Here is a 21318-nt window from a genome sequence, read left to right on the forward strand (position 1 = left end):
ACACATATGTATACCTACTTACCTATCAACCTATATAAAATGTATGTACCAGTTTTATGCCTCAGGCATATTTCTGGTTCTTTGAAGTTACTATCTATGAATTTCCCTCGAGAAAGTACCACTTTTAAAAAACAGCTTAATTTTACCTCCTAAATATAGATTCACTTTTTGCTATATACTGTTAATTAGATTTTTGTTTTCCCAGAGAGATTCATTATTGAACATGTCACAGTCACATGGTCTGGCTTATACATAAAAACCCTGAAAGGTTCATTTACGTGAGTAATGGTGGCGACAGATTTGCCTATCGTTTGTATCCCCAGGAGAAGAGCATAAATACATGGTTTGATAAATCACCAGTGTGACTTTCACAAATATTAACTACGATACAAACATACACATACACAAATTAATTGTCCTACCCATATAAAAATGTTTGAATTATGAACATTAAATTAGTAATGGGACAAAAATGGTCTTATTGAGGGACATGTATACTGGCAGAAGTACAACATAAATACAGGTTTTTAAAAGATGCTGCTCTAAAAATTCAGGTTTTGAAAAAATGAAGCAAAAATTAAAAATTGGGACCCACTTACCAGTCTGTTTTCATCAAATACTTCAAACAAGAGTCTGTGATTAGATGGGTTTACCTATGAGGGACAGAAATAATATTTTTTAAATGGGCAGAAATAATTCAAGGAATGAAATAAGAGACGGAAAGAATAAAATGCTTTATAACACACCCAAATCAATAATATAAACAATTAACCTGCTCTTTCATCAACTAAATCAAGTTTTCTATTATTGATTTCTATTATTATTCTATGCCTAATATTTAGACATATCAGAAGAATAAAACGCTTAATTTTAAGCTGCTTTTCTAACATAAGAAAGGATAATTCTAAGTAGTTTTTAACAGTTGCTAAATCTCCCCTAAAAAGGCATCCTCGTGCCTGTACACCAAAGGCTACATCCTCGCAAAGGTCTACGCCTGAGGAAATTTCTTAGGCCTAATAATAAAAGCAATGATTAAAAAATAATGAAGAAAATAGTAAAAACTGGCCCTTTACCATTGTACGAGTACTTTTTAGGCACTATCTCCTTTATTAAATATCAAAACCACATGATCTCGTTTATTCTCAAAGCAGCCCTATGATGTATAACTGTCACCCCAATTTTACAAATGAGGAGCTGAGCCCAGCAGGGGAAAGTAACTTGCCCAGGAGCTGGTTATGCAGGGCAACCAGGAGCCCCACCAGGTCTGGCCTGTGCGTCTCCAGAGCCCATGGTTCGAGCCATTAGAGAGACAAAGAAATAAAAGATGGCCCCTCTTCCAGCAACTGTGGGGTCAATGTCAGAGCTACTGGGCTTTCGATGTCTTTTTGCTTCTTTCTGTCTCTTTACCCAAACCTCACTGAAATAGCAGAAATCATCCTTCGGACTCAAGTATTCAATATCATTTAGTTAAGGACCAACCATGTGTGGGACATGGTGGGAAGTGTTCTCATTTCTATCATTGTACGTAAATCCTGGAAAACAACCTTACCAAGTGAGGATTCCTCTCTCCAGGAGCCTGTGGGGAGTGTGAGTCCTTGGGGGGGGGGGGGCTTTCTCCAGGGTTGGAAAGGATGTAAGTGGTAGGACCCAGGTCCACCATCACTAAGTAGAGGGAGGGAGAAGGGAATGAAATAACATTTGATGGTACAGAGAACACGACTTGTGCTTCTGACCCCTTGGCTTGCTCTTAGCCTAGTGATGGAGCAGGCAGGTGGGCAGGGGGCTTAGTGTCTGTTTGAAAGCTCAGTGAAGGGTTGTACTGCTGACCAGTGCATCCACAGGCTGTTGCAGAAGCTGGCATACAGTAAGCACTCAATAAAGATTTGTGCAATGAATACAACAAAAATGTTTTTTTAAATGACCTCCCCCCAAAAAATAGAGTTTACATATATTTAGAGCTTATATAAGTTGAAAAAAACCTTGGATGTACTAAAATTTACAGAAATGCAGCCAAGGTGTTAAACTGAAAGAAGTCTAAGTAATTTGGAGTATTACAAGTGGAAAGCTGTATCTGAGAGTTAGCTACGGGCCAATAATATCTATCTGCCCCCATTACTTTTTCAGCCCTTCATGAAGTAATTTAAAATACATCTGGTAGAGGCTACACATAGGATCTCACCAAGTATTAAAATATCCATGCCATATTTTAGCTCTGAACATAATAGAAAACAGATGTCGTATATAGCGATCTAAGTTCGGAGCACATAAAATACCATTGTGATTGAAAGGAAGAAATCAGGACCAATTATAACGAGTCTAATGGTAATATTGTTCTTTGGGAAGCTACACGAATCAGAAGATCTTACTTAGAGCATTTCTGGAAGTAGAGTAGTTTTTAATATCACAACTATACAGATGATAAAAAATAATTCATCCTGAAGAGGAAAAAACCCTCTTTTCCATTAAATACCTGAGCAGCTTAATATTTTCAAAATTTCAGTACAAAAAAAAAGCAACTGCAAAAATTCACTGAATAGTAGTCGCCATTAATTCACAGAATTCAGTCTTTCTACACATAGCTCTTCTAGATATTAAATACAAAAGGTTGAGGAAATCTACCTAATTTGGTGATATTTAAACTCCAGAAGTAGTTTTATATTACACACAAACTCACACTGAATCTCTGAATTGTAAAAATTTTCTTTCCTAATTGGAACACGACTGGCAACCTTTAGGCTTCTTTTTAATCATGTTGCTTCTACTGGGTTCGTGTCTCATAGAAATAAATAAGCTCTTGTTTTGATTATATTTTACCTAATTTTTTTTTAAAGAAAAACTTGCATAGAAAAGCTAAAATATGGTATTTGGATGACTTTCTTTTTGTTTCCCTCAAACATCCCAAAATGAAACAAGTCCAGATTTTGTTACCACTAGTCACAGTCTTTGAAAATTTGGGGCACATTGGGAAGCTACCCAACCATTTCTCCTCTTAAAAGGAATTTCATAATAAAAATTTAACAGACGTCACTCAATGTGAGTCTGTTGTGATAATGTATCAATCTAGTTATCAATAACAATTATTACCCCCCCCAAAAAAAGAAAAACTTACTCTAAAATAAAATTCTTCATTCCACTTTGGGTTCAGCGTCTGGAAGAAAAATCATCTTGTAATTTATTTTACAGTCTTTTGAAACATTAACAGTTACTAGTACAATGCAGTCCACACAGTTGCTTAAACTTTTTCTTCCCCCCCCCACTAAAAACACAGCTAAGAGATTTTCAAAATGGCAACAGAGGAAGCATTTAGTCAATTATCTGAGACTATTCTATCAATCAAACTAGATGGGGATGGGATGTATTTATGAAACAGATGATTCACAGGTAAGAAACCATAAATTTCATGCTATCAACCAGAAGGAATAACGTCAGGGACCTAACAAAGAGCCATCATCGTGAAAACAAAGATATTCTTCAAGAAATTAACACTGATATGATTATTCTATCAAGAAGGAAATGAACTTTGCTTATTTCCCTCAACCTGCTACAAATCTGTCTTGGAGAGCAAAGAAGCAGGTGGCAGGAGGGTGACAGTGTTCACTATTTATACAAAAACTGAAATCTGAAGACTATTTTATAAAGAACAATATTGATGATCAGATTATATAACATGAAAAAACTCTGCCAGTTATAAACCAAAAGTGAACTCTTTTCCCCCAAATACCCAGGTTTAAAAAAATTCATCTACGTATCCTCCAATCCTCCTCTCTACCCATCCACACCCATCCATCCATCCATCCATCCATCTCCACATCAATCTATATAAATATACATCTCACAAGGACATGGAAAGATACTTTTGTCCTCAGCTTGGATAAAAGATGGACTACCAAACAGCCTTTGAAACTAAGATGAAACATACTATGGGAGAATACATTTACACATGTGTTTGTGCATTTGGACATGCATCACACTCTGAAATAAACACGTCTCTCAAAAATTCTATGTAAAAATTTGAGACTGAAAAATCACCACCTCACCAAGGACTACAGATATTTTAAACTTAGAATGCTATTTGTCTTTATCAATCTACTTCCTTTAAAACCTAGTGCAGGAAGCAGCAGCAAAATAAAAGCAACACAAAGCACCATAAAAAAATAAACTGAATTTGTAAAACACTGAACTGGCATTAAAGAAAAAAAAAAATCAGCAATTTCCCCACCCACAACTCAACGGGGCGTTTAACCCTAAATAAAGGGGTTTCACACTTCTAGCTGTGAATTGAGCCGGGGATGGTAACGAGTGAGAGGGCTGGGGGGAGGACGGGGGAGAGGTGGGAGCAGGCCCAGGTCCGCCATGGGCTGCAGCCGGTCCGGAGCCCAGCTTCATGGAAATGCAGAGGGGGAGAGGCAAAGGACAGGTGAGGGAAGGAAACAGACAGGTGAGACCACAACACGCATGAAGGACCAGGCACCCGGCCACGAGGAGAGGACGATGAAAACAGTTCTTAAACCCCGGGCGCAGCACAGAAATACTAACCAGGAGGCTGGCTGCCGAATGAGGCAGACAGCGCAGCCCCGGCTACGGAGCGACACCCTCTACCGTGGAGCGGAGGGAGGAGGACCTCCCCTCGGAAGGAAACACATTTCAGTATCCCCGATCGCCGGCTGTGGTGGCTTTGGTGGCTTTGGTTCTCTGCTCCCTCCGTGTCTGGCAGGCAATCAGGTCCCCGACTGCCTTCCCTGCAAGGCGGGCCTCCCGCCCCGCTGGAAACTCAACCAGCGGCAGCGCCCAACAGGGAACAATGGCCTCCGTCCTTCACAGGAATCCTCCCCACTCATCAAAATACCGGCTCCCGTTCGCTAAACTGATTTTCAGTGCCAGTCGGAATGCCAGGTGGAAGACACGCTAGACTGCTGTGCCTTCGTTACAGAAAATGACCTGGCCGCAGACCCCTGGCGTCGTCTGCACGATGGCAGGAGAATTACCATTTTTTAAAAGCCATCACGCTCTCCAGGAACTGCTTATCACACAGAGTGTTGAAACTGTTTACCCCGCAAAGGTGGGGAGGGAAAAATAATAGGAATCTATAAGTAATACTGAAGCACAGATAAGAACAGTACTTCTGATAGAAAACATGCATCTTCAATAAATCCTCCAAATATGGAGTAAATATATGTTTTAATATATTTTATAGGTAGATGAATTAAGATGTAATTATGGATATAAATCTATGTTCTAATATATTTTATAGATGTATATAAAAACATGGAGATAGATGAGTTAAGAGATAATATGGATATATGTTTTAGTATATTTTATAGATGTATATAAAAATATGGAGACAGATGAATTAAGGTATAATTATGGAAACAAATCTTTAATGAAACCATAGGTGTAAAATTTAGAAAAGTGAAACATACACACAAAATGTGTAGTTTTATTGTTAATATTTTTTATTTGTTTTTGTGTAGCTAAGCAAGTATTTTGCTTCCTTTGGTAATACCTGTTTTAAGTTAAACCATTCCCTTTGTGCCTACCAGATCCACAAGCCACTCCATTTCATTAAATGTATTTTAAATTGCTTTAACTTTCTTTTCATAAACTAACAAGCCAACAAGAACAAGCCCTTGTTTTGCCTTATTCTTTGCAGGGAAAAAAAAATTCTACTTGTAATCATGCATATTTTAATACTGTTTTTATAGTCATTTAACTAAAAGCCAAAACCGGTATCTTGGGTTAACACTGAAAAGTCTGAATTGAATTTATAGATTTCATACTGAGAGATGCTTAAAATGCAAATACGGCCATCTTAAAATATAAACTTCTACAGAGCTCAAAGACATAACTTAATGAGATTTAATTATGACTTAAAAGATGTTTAATTAAGGATGGACCTTACCTTTTTAATTGTTTTTGTCTGTACCAAAGCAAGTTCTCTATTCTCATCTGCTACGTACAATGAAAGCTTCACATATGGATCACTGTAAGAAAAAATAGGATTATACTTTTCATTTTAAAAATACAAAAAGGAAAGTAGCCATAACCTAACTGAAAATGCAAAAATATCACTTAATGACCAGCTTGTATAAATTTCACAAACTAAGCAGTAACATTTTTAACATGCTCATAACTAGGTAAATATACTGAGGAAAGTTTCTATCACCTAGAACCATGGATGTTTATTTAAAAGCAAAACCAACATCAAACTCGTATTCTAATTTAAAAGATCATCTTCTCTACTCTTAATGCAAAAGAATTAACCTCCCATAGTATTTTTTCTAAGCACAATCAGATTCTGAAAAGATTACAAGAAAAATTATTAAAAGGCATATAAAATTTGTTCAGACCAGTAAAATCTAGCTAGAAAATTTAGTTTGCATCTTATCTATATGCTGATTTCCATTACGTTGGTAAAAATTATTTTTCTTTCAGTAGAGGTAAAACAGGCATTGTTCATCTAAGTCAACATATATCATCTTATACATTAAAACAAAAACATACAGACAAAAAATTAAAGCCCAGTAAGTCAACAGCGTTGCCCAAAGTTACAGATTTTAGTAAAGTCTTGATTAAATTTCGGGTTTCCTGACTACAAGTTCCAGAGTTCCTATCATTTCCTTGGGAAACTGAAAACTTTTAGCCAGAAGTATATTGAAAGGATTACTTAATGTGAATTATCTACGAAGAGCTTGGTAAGTCCACTCCTCACACGTTCCGGAGTTGCTAACACTGGGAGAGCTCAAATCTAGTTAAACTATAAGAATTTGGGATCCAGGTTCTTCTGTTTTACACTTGAGATCCTTAAAATCATAGGAAGGGCCTTCGTGTATTCAATCCCCAAATTTTCACTCATCTAATTATCGATAGTGGATGACTTATTTCTATCCAATTTGAGAGTTATCCTTTAGTAGTTATACATACCACGACTATTAACCCTTATTTTGCAACTTCCAGGGTATTTCTAAAGATTATACAGAGTACCATAAAATGCTTAAGACTATATTGGTGTTTATTAGATAGCTCAATAAATATGCCGTGAAATCCCTTAAGGAAAGAGAATGGTGTGATAAAATGAAAAGTTTAGTACTAACAGGACTATACTTGATATCCAAAAAACAGAAATCAAAAGTCAGTGAAAAATACTGTTGGTGTCTATATGTAGTATTTATTACCCGTAAGATGCATCTCAGTAGAAGTTACACCCCCCATCTCCTTCAACAAACACACAAAAAAACAACAGAATTTTCTCAGTTATATTCTGAGTAAATATTTTTAACATTCTGGTTTAGAAGAAGGTATTAGTCAACCCTCTGTCACTTAACCATAAACCACAGATTCTGTTTCACTAAAGAACATCTAACCAGATGCACCTACTTCTCCTCATCTGGAGATCACCCTCGGCCTCAGAATAAAGATGAACCAAGAACCAGAACCTAATCTAGGTCTAAAGACCCTAAGAACCCCTTCCTAATCAGAGCCATGGTCTGGGTGATGGACCAGGAGTATAATTCTAGGTCAGTGGTTCTCAGATTTGAGCATATCACAACTGCCTGGGGGCGGGAGTAGTTAAAACACAGATTGCTGGGCCCCAGCCCCAAATACCCCCAAAGGATCTAGTAGGTCTGGGGTGGGACCATAGAATTTGCATCTCAAATAAACGCCCAGTGATGCTGGTGCTCTTGAGTCAGGAATCACACTCTGAGAACCACTGTTCTACATGGTATTTGAAAAGAGTATTTTCTAGTTATAGAAACCCATTTTCTATTTCCAGCCACCAAGCTATTGCTAAAAAGAGCTCACGGCCTGATATCTGTTATCTCAATAGGCTCCCAGTACGCAATGGAGGTGATTGCACGCTCGTACACACACACACACACACACACACACACACACATCACAGAGAAGACAAAAAACTCTGCTGACTGCCATCTCTTCTTTTCATGCCCCCTGGCTGTCACGATTGCTGCCTGTTATATAACTGCAATAAAGAGCTAGGCACTCACTTTAATGAACATCCACATTCTTCCTCTAATCATTTACTGACCTCAGTTTATATCCCCTGAATAGTTCACAATGAGTGACACATACAGTTGGGGTTTGAGGGTGGGGTCTCTGAGGACATTGTCCCCAGCTGTGACAAGGAAGGCATGTCTGGGCCTGTCTTGAGTGCTCATCCAGGCAGAAGTAGGTACTACGGTGACGATGTGAAAGATTGACCAGGAAACTTCCTGGAAGAGAATTCAAGGTGAACAGAGAACCAAAGGCCAAGGGTGGGAGCTGGTGAAAGGACAGTAGGAGCAAGTTCAAGGGAAGGGAGCACAGGGCTTGGGATGGGCTGGTGAAAGGATGGTAGGCTGTAAGTTCAAGAGTGGTGGGGCTGGAGTGGGGAGGGGAGCCAGCTGTCCAGATCCGTCTCCCTTTCCAACAGTACAGCAGTACCACTCCAATCAACAAATGTTTACAGAGCACCGACTACACTCCCAGGAGTGGGCAACAAAAAGGATTAAACAAAAAAGGATCAGGGGCTTCCCTGGTGGCGCAGTGGTTGAGAGTCCGCCTGCCGATGCAGGGGACACGGGTTCGTGCCCCGGTCCGGGAAGGTCCCACATGCTGGGCCCATGAGCCATGGCCGCTGAGCCTGCGCGTCCGGAGCCTGTGCCGGGAGGGGCCGCAACAGTGAGAGGCCCGCGTACCGCAAAAACAAACAAACAAACAAACAAGTGGTTGGACTAAATTAGTGGTTTTCAAACTGCAGACTCGAGAGCCTTAGCTCTGCGTAACTATCTCAGGATAACTACAGGCTACCATTTCCACCTTAATCTGTTTTATACGTGGGTTGTTCATGTTAGAATATTTTTGGACAGGGCTCTGTAGCTTAAAAAAATGAAGTTTAAAGCCAGTGGACTGGATGATTCCTTTTGGTTAGGATATTCTGAATCTCAGAATAATTCAAACTCACTTCTCTTCATTCGTAATAACAATAGCCCAGCCCATCCTAAGTAAATACGGATTGGCTTCCTAAAGATATGGCAGGAAGAGGGAATAACACCCTATCCTCTCCACCAGGGAATGAAGGGTGAAGCCCACAGTTGTATGAGAACCCCCCCCCCCTTGATCATCACTGCGCTGGTATTTTCTTATACACGTTACCAGCTCTAACCAACTTACCTATGAGGTATCAAGAACATATCACCTGAGCAATAACCGAAACAAAAGGCAGGCAGGTGTGCATGTGTGTCAGGGGGAGGGGCAAGGCTGAGGGACAGCAAGCCTCATCACCAGCTTCTTTTCAAAAGCTTGCTTGTTGTTCTAACCCCTGACGGCCTTCATCTGAGTGTGATGCTCCACAGAAGTGGTGGGAGGAAGAATTCAGTTCCCAGAGACTTTTTCACACTGACTTGAGCTGTCTGATAGAGGCAGCAGCTCTGGAAGAAGCTTCTGCCCTCTGAAGCTCTACTTCTCAGATCTCACACTCTCCACACCTTTACTACGAAAGGCCGGCCAAATCCTGAGGTCAATGGTAGGTTATGTTCAAGACTTACCTGCCCCCAGCTAGACCACCAGAAGGTTTAGGAAAGACACATAAAAAGCTCATCAGGGGCTTCTATTATGGGGAGTAGACACAGGGTACAGCTATAGGGGCAGAAGTTCCGGTTTTCATGTTACTCCCTGTACACTGACGATTTTTGCTGCTGTTATTAACCAGTAATACATAATACTTTTATAATTTTAAAAAAACCAGGAGGGCCATGGAGGGAAGTAGGCAAGGAGACCATCTATCTCCTCGGCTGGTACTTCTTCATTTGGTGCCCTTGACCATCTCCACTGGAGTCTCAAATCTCAACTTCACCAACTCTCTAAGTGACCTTCAGACAGTCACTTAACCACTCTTAACTTAACCACTCTTAACTTCAGGTGGTTCATGAATGAAACGGAAATGATAATTCCTAACTCAGAGCATCACTGTAAGGACCAGAGAATATTATGTATTAATATTAGTAGCCACTTCAGCACCAAACACACAGTATGAGAATGACAGCTGTTGTAACTGAGTCTGTTTTTTCCTCTCTTTCGAGACTTTTGAGGTTCTCTGTTGCTCCTTCCAAGCCCCCTAACTTCTGCTGTGATTGCTGATCTAATCTGACACTGATTACCTTATAGCATAAATTGGGTGCCGGCCAACCACAGCACACTAAGTGTCCCATGCTCCCTCATTATTCATGCTGCGTGGAAGCCCCATGGGGATCTGGGTGGAGATGATCAAACTGGTAGTATTATTTACAACAAAACTCAACAGGATTCACTCTTGGCAACCAGTTACTGTCCTAGTGGCTGGTCTTCAGTGCAACTCATTGACATTACTCTCCAGGAAGCTCAATGCTTTGTGGATTAGAAGAGAAATGCTGTTTTCCAAACCTTTTGTTTTCTCTGCATAGTGAAGCTATTTGGGTACTACATTCTTTCTTTTCAGCCTTTATAAGGAGACAAACTGATGTTAGGATTCAAATAACATCCTAGTATTAACTGAGTACCTATATTCCAGGCAAGGACACAGGCATCGGAAATAAAACGACACTGTCCCGGCCCCATTCGAATGGGGCACAGAAGCAAAGCGATGATTGTGACACACTGTGCAGAGTACCCTGGCACACAACACTTCTAAGAGAAAGACTGCAGAACTACGGGACTGCGCTGATCTTAACCAGGCTTCAAGAATTCAGAGATGGGTCTCATTCTACCTTCGTCACCATTAAGCGAAAACAGTACAGACAAGGTCATTTCTCGGGGAGAGGTGGAAATAAGATTTTCTGGGCTTCCCTGTTGCTCAACCTCCCGGGACACACTGAACAAGGGCAGTTAGTCCTGATGTGTCATTAATGGGGTGACCCCCTCCATCGGAGTCACCCAGGTGTTCCATGACAAACAACCACGTGGAGAGGCTAGTCCTTTCGCACTGATCACTCATTTTCATCAGACTAGTCTTTGATGAGATTGATGTACTATTTTCAAGGAGGCAGGGCAGTGAAGGGGGAGGCGGAGAGGCAGGCGGAGGGCAGAGTTGCCTCCACAGTCAAAGTGTTCAAGGGGGATTACGTTCAGACTGCGGCCAGGCTGGAATGGCACTGCCTCGTCTACCAGCTGTAAACCTGTCTTTCCAAGAGACTTGGATGTTTTGAGAACAGTGAGAACAGTCTTCCTTTTTCAACCGTGCCTCCTGAGGGAGTGCTCCGCCATCACCTGAAGGAAGCAATCATTCTTTCCCATAAAATGAAGCTGCTTAACGTGCTGCTGGGACAGTCTGTGAAAGGATTGTGTCTTTGTTCCCTGTGAGCAAAAAGCAGAGGTCTAATGTAGCGTATCACACAACACTACAGGGGAAATTTATTTTCACTACCCCATGTATGACACACTAAACCTTAGCCAACCCAGAGAAAATTTCATTGGAAAACCTGTTTTGTTGAAGGTTTCCTCATACCTTTCCACTTTTACTATCATAGTTAGTGTTACATAAATTACTGGTATCTGTAATAAAGAAATAATGCAGAACACTTACAAAGCAATAAGAAAAAAAATTACCTGGAAAGTGTGAGAGAATAAAACACATGAATATATGTGATAACATCAAAACTGAAGTTCTCATCTAACAGGTGGTCCCAGATGCAAAAATAGCTAACACTTTCTAAAGAGAGGCAGACATTTTAATACCCTACTACTGCAAAGAAATTATCACAAGTGTTTCTGGAAAGCAGTATGGCAGGAGGTATCAAAACATTCAAAGAATTGATGCCTTTGATTCAACAAATCTATTTGTAAGGATTAATCCCAAAGAAATAATCAGAGATGCAGGCAAATATTTATCTGCAAAAGATACTCATTACAGCATCATATATAAGAAAATACTGGAAGCAACTTTCCAGTCCAAGAGAGAAGTGATTAAATTATGGTATAATCAGGCACTAGAATATTATAAACCATTAAAGCATCTTTTCAAAGAATATTATTAATTGGGAGAAAATATTCATAGTATAACATTAAGGAATAAGCATGATCTAAAAATGTGACTAATTCTATATAGTCACATTTTTTGTTGTTGTTAGTCAATAATGCTTACAGTTTATTTACGTGGGTAGCACTTAAAATCTGTTATGCTTTCATGGTTACATTTTCCACACTAAGCATATATATATACAACATATATATATAACATATATCTATATAAAACATATATATATGTAACATATCTATATATATATACACGCACGAAAGCAACTGACACGTAGCTAAAGTTAATAGTTGTTCTCTCTAGATTACAACTTTATGAATTAGGTTTATCTTCTTCTTTGTGGTTTTTATTTTTTTCTAACTTTTCTACTGTGAGCAAGTACTACTTTTATAAGTACAAAAATTATGAAAATAACTATAGTTACACATACGCTACAACTATAACATACTCTTCAGTGAGCCATGGAACCCTGTCATTTCATGGCTAGCCTAAAACCTTAATAACAAACACAAAAGAGCTTCAGATGTTTTTTCTACCCAGAAAATTGCCTCAAATGGGTGACTACGGAAGATATTTGAAAGAAATATGCACATATATTCTAGCCCTTGACATTTACCGAAAGGCATGAATTACATTTTGAAATACATCACTTGTCACCAACACTGACAATGAGCTGCTCTTAAATATGTATGACCTTTCAACAAATGCAAGAAAGCAATGGGTCTACTACAGACAGATGCATTTTTACCTTTGTCCAAGGTAGGTAAAGAGGCATTAAAACTTTATAGCTTAGGTGGAGGCATAACCCTCCCAGACTTCAAAGCTCCAGTAATCAAAACAGCATGGTACTGGCACAAAAACAGACATGTGGATCAGTGGAACAGAGTAGAGAGCCCAGAAATAAACCCACACACCTACGGTAAATTAATCTTTGTCGAAGGAGGAAAGAATATACAATGGGGAAAAGACAGTCTCTTCAGCAAGTAGTATTGGAAAAGCTGGACAGCTGCATGTAAATCAATGAAGTTAGAACACACCCTCACACCATACACAAAAATAAACTCAAAATGGCTCGAAGACTTAAATATAAGACATGACACCATAAAACTCCTAGAAGAGAACATAGGCAAAACATTCTCTGACATAAATTGTAGCAATGCTTTCTCAGGTCGGTCTCCCAAGGCAACAGAAATAAAAATAAATAAATAAACAAATGGGACCTAATCAAACTTACAAGCTTTTGCACAGCAAAGGAAACCGTAAACAAAACGACAATCTACGGACTGGGAGAAAATATTTGCAAATGATGAGACCGACAAGGGCTTAATTTCCAAAATATACAAACAGGTCGTACAATTCAATAATAAAAAAACAAACAACCCAATCAAAGAATGAGAAGGCCTAAACAGACACTTCTCCAAGGGAGACATACAGATGACCAATAGGCACATGAAAAGCTGCTCAGCACTGCTAATCATGAGAGAAATGCAAATCAACACCACAATGAGGTATCCCCTCACACCAGTCAGAATGGCCATCATCAAAAATCTACAAACAATAAATGCTGGAGAGGGTGTGGAGAAAAGGGAACCCTCCTACACTGTTGGTGGGAATGTAAGTTGGTACAGCCACCATGGAAAACAGTATGGAGGTTCCTTAAAAAACTAAAAACAGAGTTTGTATATGATCCTGCAATCCCACTCCTGGGCATATATCCGGAGAAAACTATAATTCGAAAAGATACATGCACCCCAATGTTCATAGCGGCACTATTTACAATAGCCAAGACATGGAAACAACCTAAATGTCCATCAACAGACGACTGGACAAAGAAGATGTAGTACGTATATACAATGGAATATTACTCACCATAAAGAGTGAAATAATGCCATCTGCAGCAACATGGATGCACCCAGAGGTTATCATACTAAGTAAGTCAGAGAAAGACAAATACCACATGATATCACTTATATGTGGAATCTAGAATATGACACAAACGAACTTATTTACAAAACAGAAACGGGCGCAGAAAGCAAACTTACGGCTACCAAAAAGGAAAGGGGGTGGGGGAGGGACAAATTAGGAGTCTGCAATTAGCAGATGCCAACTATTATATATAGAATGGACAAACAACAAGGCCCTACTGTACGGCACAGGGAACTATGTTCAATATCCTGTGATAAATCATAATGGAAAAGAATATGGGAAAGAATGTATATATAACTGAATCACCCTGCTGTACACCAGAAACTGACACAACATTGTGTATCAACTATACATCCACTCAAAAACCCCAACAACTTTACAGCTTCGGCACATTCTGTGAAGCTGCTGAAAATATACTTTTGGATATTTCAGGAATGACTTGGCTGTTTGGAGCAGCCTGTGGTTTGCCCCTATCCCAGCACCTTTGCAGTCACCCAAGTCTTGAAATGGCTAGTCAGGACCAACTCTCTCCTTGTCCTCTGCCATCCGCAACCAGTCACTCGGGGGTCCCAACCCTGGGTCCTAGAGACCCTTTGGAGTCGGGGGGTGGGAACACTGCATGTGCATCTGTTTATCTCTGACACATATACACAGTTCTGTTTATATCTGTGTAGATATGCAGTAGCCCATGAAAATATTTAAGCCAGAAGAGTTTGTTTTTAAAACAATTCGAATTAAAACCAATGTTTTCTTATCTTCTGCTAGGATAAATATCATTCAGTCACTAATAGGCAAAGGTCCACCTACAAATTACTAAAACGTTCACACAGCTGTCAAAGGAAGTGATAGTTGTGACATGCCTTTGTCTCCAGCATTTTCTACCACGTGTTTTTCCCGTATACATGCAATCAGCAGAGATTAAGAAACCGCTTTTCTTTTATGCTAGTAATAGCTTAATAGAGGGACTTGTCCAGCGGTCCAGTGGTTAAGACTCCACGCTCCCAATGCAGGGGGCACGGGTTCAATCCCTGGTCAGGGAACTAAGATCCCACATGCCACCCAGCACGGCCTGGAAAAAAAAAAAAAAATTAAAAAAAAGAGAGAGATAGCAACTCACAAAGCCATAAGGAAACAGGGAAACCAAAAACTGCTCCCTTATCAGAAACTGTTCGGTAATTAATTCCTCCAATAGAGTGTCCACCGCGTGCAAGGGACTGTGGTGGACACCAAGGGGGGAGGTCAAAAAAGTGGGGGGCAGGGGGATAGAGGTAAACAGATGCTGCCCTCAAAGAGGCTGTCTACCCCTGCTCCAGAGAAACCAAAGTCAGACAAGAGTGAATGCATATAATATGCAGATGTCGCCTTTATGAAAGTTGGCTATATACATATATTAAGGACTCAAAAAAGTCATAAATTTTTATGTTTATTAGATGATCTGAAATGCAGGGACCATCTTATGAACAGAAATAATAACTTCCGTATCATTTATTAAGCACTTTCTGAGTTCACAGCATTGTGCGTGGTGCCTTATGTATACACCATCTCTGATCTTCAGAATAACCCTGGTAAGCAGGATGTTAGTAATCCCCATTTCATGGATAAAGAAAAGATAATATCCTAGTACATACGTGCATATGAAATGCTATGGAGCCATTAAGATGGTATTGATGAGGAACTTGATGTAGCTGCCTACACTTTGTTTACAAAGAAAGTTTAAAATTTTTAATTAAACTATATTAGCAATTAGAATTAAACTGTAAAGGCATATACACCTACTGCATTATAAATATACCAAGCTATAAACTAGTGTTTATTACCGCATTTATGAGACCATGAGTGATTTTTTTCTTCCTTTCATTTCTCTCTATATTCCAAATGATAGAGATGGTCACTATTTAGGCTGGAACACTGAGACCGCAAGGTGACATAGGTAGTCCCTATGGCCAGCCTCTCTGCCCCTCCCCACCAGGGAAGTCTCACTGGAAATGCTCCCAAACAAATGGCAACAACCAGAAAATTCAAGTTAAACATACCAGACTTGTGCTGATAAAGTACAGTGGGATAAACGTTACAAATTTACTGTCAATTTCTAATTGAACCACCACCTTCCTTTTCAAGTAACAAGGTCAAGACATCTCAAAGAGCCTTTAAAGAAAGGTATATAAACCCACTCAGTGGAGTAAAAAGGAATGCCCTTTCTTAGTATCCCTGTTAAGTATCCTGTTGGTGAAATATGCTTCATCACCACTGGAATAGTGTCTATTTGTGGGACCCCTGCCAGTGAAGTGATGTTTAATTACCATGTCACCACTCAGCAATTCAAATCATGCACTTGTAAGAGAAATTACCAATTTTCCAAATTGATTAGACAAGACTGCACGAAAGCGTATCTTCTGAAAATATAGTTCAGAAACACATCACAGCACGTGCACATACTCAAACCACATGCACACAGACAGGTGTTACTCAACAACCTGAGAGTGTTTACAAAGCTTAGACGGTTTTACTGCCTAATGCAGGTGGAATACCCAAAAGTAATCCATGATGAGATGCTTTAAATGTGGATTTCTCTGATTAGAAATGGTACAAGAAAGTTAAAACTACTTTGCATGATTCCTCATGTAGTATAGTAGTCCTGTCTCTTAATATGCAATAAACATTATAGACATTATGGAAATCTTCAGCCAAATGAGACCATTATAGCAAATACTATAATTACATACATCATTCATTTCAAATTGCTGTAGGATAGTTCAGAGGTACTTTTATTTATTTTATTTTTTTAAAGATTTATTTATTAGTCTTTTATTTTGGCTGCATCAGGTCTTAGGTGTGGCACACGGGATCTTCGTTGAGGCCTGCGGGATCTTTAGTTGCGGCGCGCGGACTCTTTGTTGCGCTGCGCGGGCTTCTCTCCAGTCGTGGCGCGCAGGCTCCAGCGCGCATGGGCTCTGTAGTTTGCTGCACACAGGCTCTCCAGTTGAGGTGTGTGAGCGCAGTAGTTGTGGCGCACAGGCTTAGTTGCCCCGCGACATGTGGGATCTTAGTTCCCTGACCAGGGATCGAACCCGCGTCCCCTGAATCATAAGGTGGATTGTTTACCACTGGACCACCAGGGAAGTCCGTCAGAGGTGCTTTTACTCACTTTCTTCAACCTTTACTCGAGTAGTCATGTTTGTTACCTTCCAAGGACTAGTCCAGCATAAAGTAGTAGGATCCAAACCCATAGGATCCCTACTTTAAGGACTCAGGATAACTAAAACCGCAGGAGTATATATACAGGTACTCACACCAAGACTATGTAGAGCTCAAGTTCACTTTATATAAACTTTAAATAGTCCTTAAAAGCTCTGGCTGAACAAAAATCTGTATAATGAATCATTTCTGCATTACCTCCCACCACAGCCCCACAGACATGGTTTCACGAACAGAGATTTTATCTGTAAAACAAGTGTTTTTAAATACACGCACATACATACACACAAACACACAAGTCCTACTATTGTTAGTTAAAAGAGCATTTGGTCTTTGTCAATAAATTTACCTGTGTGCATTTAATTCATTAAGAAAAGGTCCCAGAAGACTGTCCAATGGGAAATATATCCACAGGACAATATAGAATCAGTATAATATATGCACACTTTCAAATTTACCACACAACTAAATTCTTATTTCATTATCAGCTTTTACTGATCTTAATTATTTAACTGGAATAATTAATATAACCTCAAAGCTGTAAGCTTTCAAACAAAGACCAAGTTATGCCTAATATACTTGTATATTCATTTACCAAATGCTCCACAGACTTATTGTAATTCCTGCCTAGAGAAGGGTTATCAGCTGGAAAATATTTATGCAAATTGTTTAGCACAAAGGGTAATAAACTTCTACAACGCTACAGAAGTAAAACGGACAGGAATTCCAAGAGGTAGGTCAGGCAGGAGCTCTACAGATGAGGCAAATGTGTTAATAACAGATGCAGAAATGGCTATCAAGGAAGAGTTCACTGTACATGGCTCTCCCATATCACCATCAGAAAGGAGAGCCACACCCTCTGCCAATATTTTCCTCCAGGTCCCACCCTGGCAAAAGAATCCTGGGCTGGCTAACAACGGGTTTGAATCTTAGGAGTCCTATGGATCTGAAATGACTGTTGGACCTAAATGCTAAATCTTCCCTAAAGACGTTCTTTGAAAACCACAGAGTCCAGTTCTACTGTTTACGCAATATGTACTCTATCCTCTAGAAGAAAGAGAAAGGACATGTGCTCAATCTATTAACTATCCAGGCCAGAGAAGGCAATCTACGTGGGGCACAGGCAAAGTCACCACATCAGAAGTCTTGTGTCACAGAGACTACGAATCCTACGACAAATTATGAGGTTGAATAGATTTATCATTGGAACTTTTTTTTCCATTCAAGTACAGTTGATTTACCATGTTCTGTTAGTTTCTGGTGTACAGCAAAGTGATTCAGTTATACATACATATAATAGTTTGCGACTGTTAATCCCCAACTCCCAATCCTTCCCCCCTCCTTGGTAACCACAAATCTGTATCATGGAAACATTCGAATATTCCCCATCAGTGCCCCTCCCCCTTCTTAAAACAGGCTACTGCTCACCTTTTTCCAAGTACCTGTTGAGGGCTTCATTCTTACGTTCACTTGGCAGGACCTACACTCTGATGGTGTTTGCTCACAGTAATGATTAACTAGAACAATTCAGAATACCTCCATACACCCTCCCCGTTGTACGTGCACTAAGACAAGGATTCTGCTGCAGTGCAGACGTGTGGATTCCAGCACACGGCATCACCACGGTGGCTGGACTGCCTGCAGAAGGCCTGCAGACATAAGGAATTCCCGTGCAGAGGTTCTCTCGCTGTGGCAGGCATCAGAATCACCTGGAGGGCTGGTTAAAACACAGATTGCTGGGCCCACCCCCAGAGTTTTTGATTCAGGTCCGAGGTAGAACCTGATAATCTGCATTTCTAACAATGTGCTCATTTGGGCACCCCACTTTGGGAACCACTGAGACTCTGTCTTTTCCTCTTTCTCCAGGATCCAGGAGAATGAGCTCATTCAACTCAGTACTTGTCTCCACTATCCAGGCCATCACTCCTGAGAGGATGGGAGGAGGGTGCAGACAGCTCCTATCTACTGGATGCCCAAGACTCTGCCTCTCCGGGTGGGCTTTCTCTGACCGCTTGACACTGCCCACATTTACTGGGGGCACAGAAAGGGCAACTTACAAGGCCTACCTGTATTCACAATTTACAATCAGCACCACTTTGTTTATTAGTTCAATGCGGTGCGGTGGGGCAGCTGAGTAAAGGCAAGTCAGTTCTTGTCTATGTTTTAAAAACACTGTCTTGTAATAAGAGGACAGTTGCAAGTACCCTGTAATTATAAGAGCCTATCAGGAACTCAGTTCTGAAGGAAATAAGGCAAAGGGACAAATTCTGAGACGTGATTACCTCACCCGTCTCTCTTTCCTGACATGAGTCTGGTGGGCACTGATACCCACTCATCTACTTCCCTCATAGTTAGAGAAGTCTAGCCAATTCGAACTTCTTGTGAAGATACCTTTGTAACTGCTCAATTATATTTCTTTCTTTCTTTTTTTTTTTTTTTTAAATAAACTAGCTCCCTCCACTCCCCCAATTTATAAAGTCGGTAGCCTAAAAAAACAGGTACGCAGACACATTATCACACTGAAATCACCAAGTACAGGAACAGACTTCCAAAGTCATCACTCTAACACTGAAGCCCATTCCTCGGCTCATCTCACCTGTGCTCTTAGGGTGGAAAAGAAGCAACGCTGCTCAAGCAGAGGAACTTTGACCTTGATGCCAAAGTGGAATCAACACCGAGCTGTGTGGAACCAGAAAAGAGGGCAAATTCTAAGGCACACAACTACTCAGGGAATTCAGCCTTTATTAACTAAACAGGGAGAAAAAGATGCTTTTAATTAACTGTGGAAGAGCCGTGGGTGTCCAGAGCACAGCCTGCGTTCGACGTCTACTGTCACTGCGTGCTCTGGGTGCGAGGACTGAAGGCGGGCGCAGGTTCGGAGGTTCTCAGGGGCCCTCAACAGCAGCGATGGACACTGCTGAGACCTGCAGGGCTTGGCGCTCAGGAACAAAGGTCTCGAAGAAGGAGCTGCCATGCAGATAAGTAAACAACAACTATGCCGAGAGCAGCCTTATGGGACCAATACTCCTGGGTATACAGGGCAAGTGGTGGAGAGAAGAGGAATCCAAGGACAGCCCAGGAGACAGGTCAACAGCTCCTATGCACACCAATAGCGACCTCTCTACCTAAGTGTTTACTACGTGCCAAGCACTGTCCTAAAGACTTTCTGCACAATCCTTCCTTTAACGCAGGTAGGAACCTTCTAGACTTCTCAGGGATGGGAGTGATGGTAGTGCCAAAGGTACCCAGTCCAGTTTTCTTTTTTTTTTTTTTTCTGCGGTACACGGGCCTCTCACTGTTCTGGCCTCTCCCGTTGTGGAGCACAGGCTCCGCACGCGCAGGCTCAGCGGCCATGGCTCACGGGTCCAGCCGCTCCGCGGCATGTGGGATCCTCCCGGACCGGGACACGAACCCGCGTCCCCTGCATCGGCAGGCGGACTCTCAACCACTGAGCCACCAGGGAAGCCCCCCAGTCCAGTTTTCAATGCAAGAATGTTTCTTCTCACGGGCAAGATTCTCTGAGGGGAAGGGATTCCTGCCCTACAGGAGGTTAACACGAGATGTGGCAACTTCTCAAATCTGAATAGGCAGCTCCCGAGTGACAGCCATTCAGTGAAGCAGCTGTCAGGGCACCAGGAAAGTCAGGAGGCAAGGGTCTCGAAATCAGCACTGGTCTGAACACAGCAAGAATGGAGCAGCTCCTTGTGAAACCATTCCCTGTGTTATGGGCTCCACTGTGTCCCCTCCAAACGATATGAAGCTCCAGAGCCTTAGAATGTGACCTTATTAGAAAAAAGGGTCTTTACAGAGGTAGTCAAGTGAAAATGAGTTCATTAGGTTGGACTCTAATCCAACATGACTGCGCTCTCAGAAGAGGGGAAATTTGCGCAGACATGCGCACAGGAATGAAGACACAGGGAGAAGATTGCCACGCGACCGGAGGGATGCTACGGACTGCTCCAACACCGGAGAGAAGAGAAGAGGAAGTTTCCCCTAGAGCCCGGGGATAGCATGACCCCACCAACACCTTGATTTCAGCTCTGTAGCCCCCAGAACTGTGAGACAATTCATTTCTACATTTTAAGCCACCCTGTTTGTGGTACTTCATATGGCAGCTTTAGGAAACAAGCCACCCTTTATTGGAAACACTTGCGGCCAAATGTGTTCCAGAACTCTGATTTTTTTCTCATTTT

The 21318-nt window shown here is 40.9% G+C and overlaps 1 protein-coding gene across 8 annotated transcripts in view; it reads right to left on the reverse strand.

The window, feature by feature from the left end:
- Window positions 1-21318, reverse strand: part of NEDD4L (NEDD4 like E3 ubiquitin protein ligase) — a 342431-nt gene that overhangs the window by 144480 nt on the left and 176633 nt on the right. For all 8 annotated transcript variants that reach the window (XM_029220881.1, XM_029220925.1, XM_029220917.1 and 5 more), the window contains 3 exons: window positions 5900-5981; window positions 3110-3148; window positions 600-653 (listed from right to left, as the gene is read on the reverse strand). In XM_029220881.1, coding sequence (XP_029076714.1) covers window positions 600-653; window positions 3110-3148; window positions 5900-5981 — 175 coding nt within the window. The remainder of the gene's footprint in view (window positions 1-599; window positions 654-3109; window positions 3149-5899; window positions 5982-21318) is intronic.

Source organism: Monodon monoceros, unplaced genomic scaffold, assembly GCF_005190385.1.
Source record: "Monodon monoceros isolate NGI ecotype Baffin Bay Population unplaced genomic scaffold, NGI_Narwhal_1 Super_Scaffold_1, whole genome shotgun sequence".
In the NCBI taxonomy this organism is placed as follows: Eukaryota; Metazoa; Chordata; class Mammalia; order Artiodactyla; family Monodontidae; genus Monodon; species Monodon monoceros.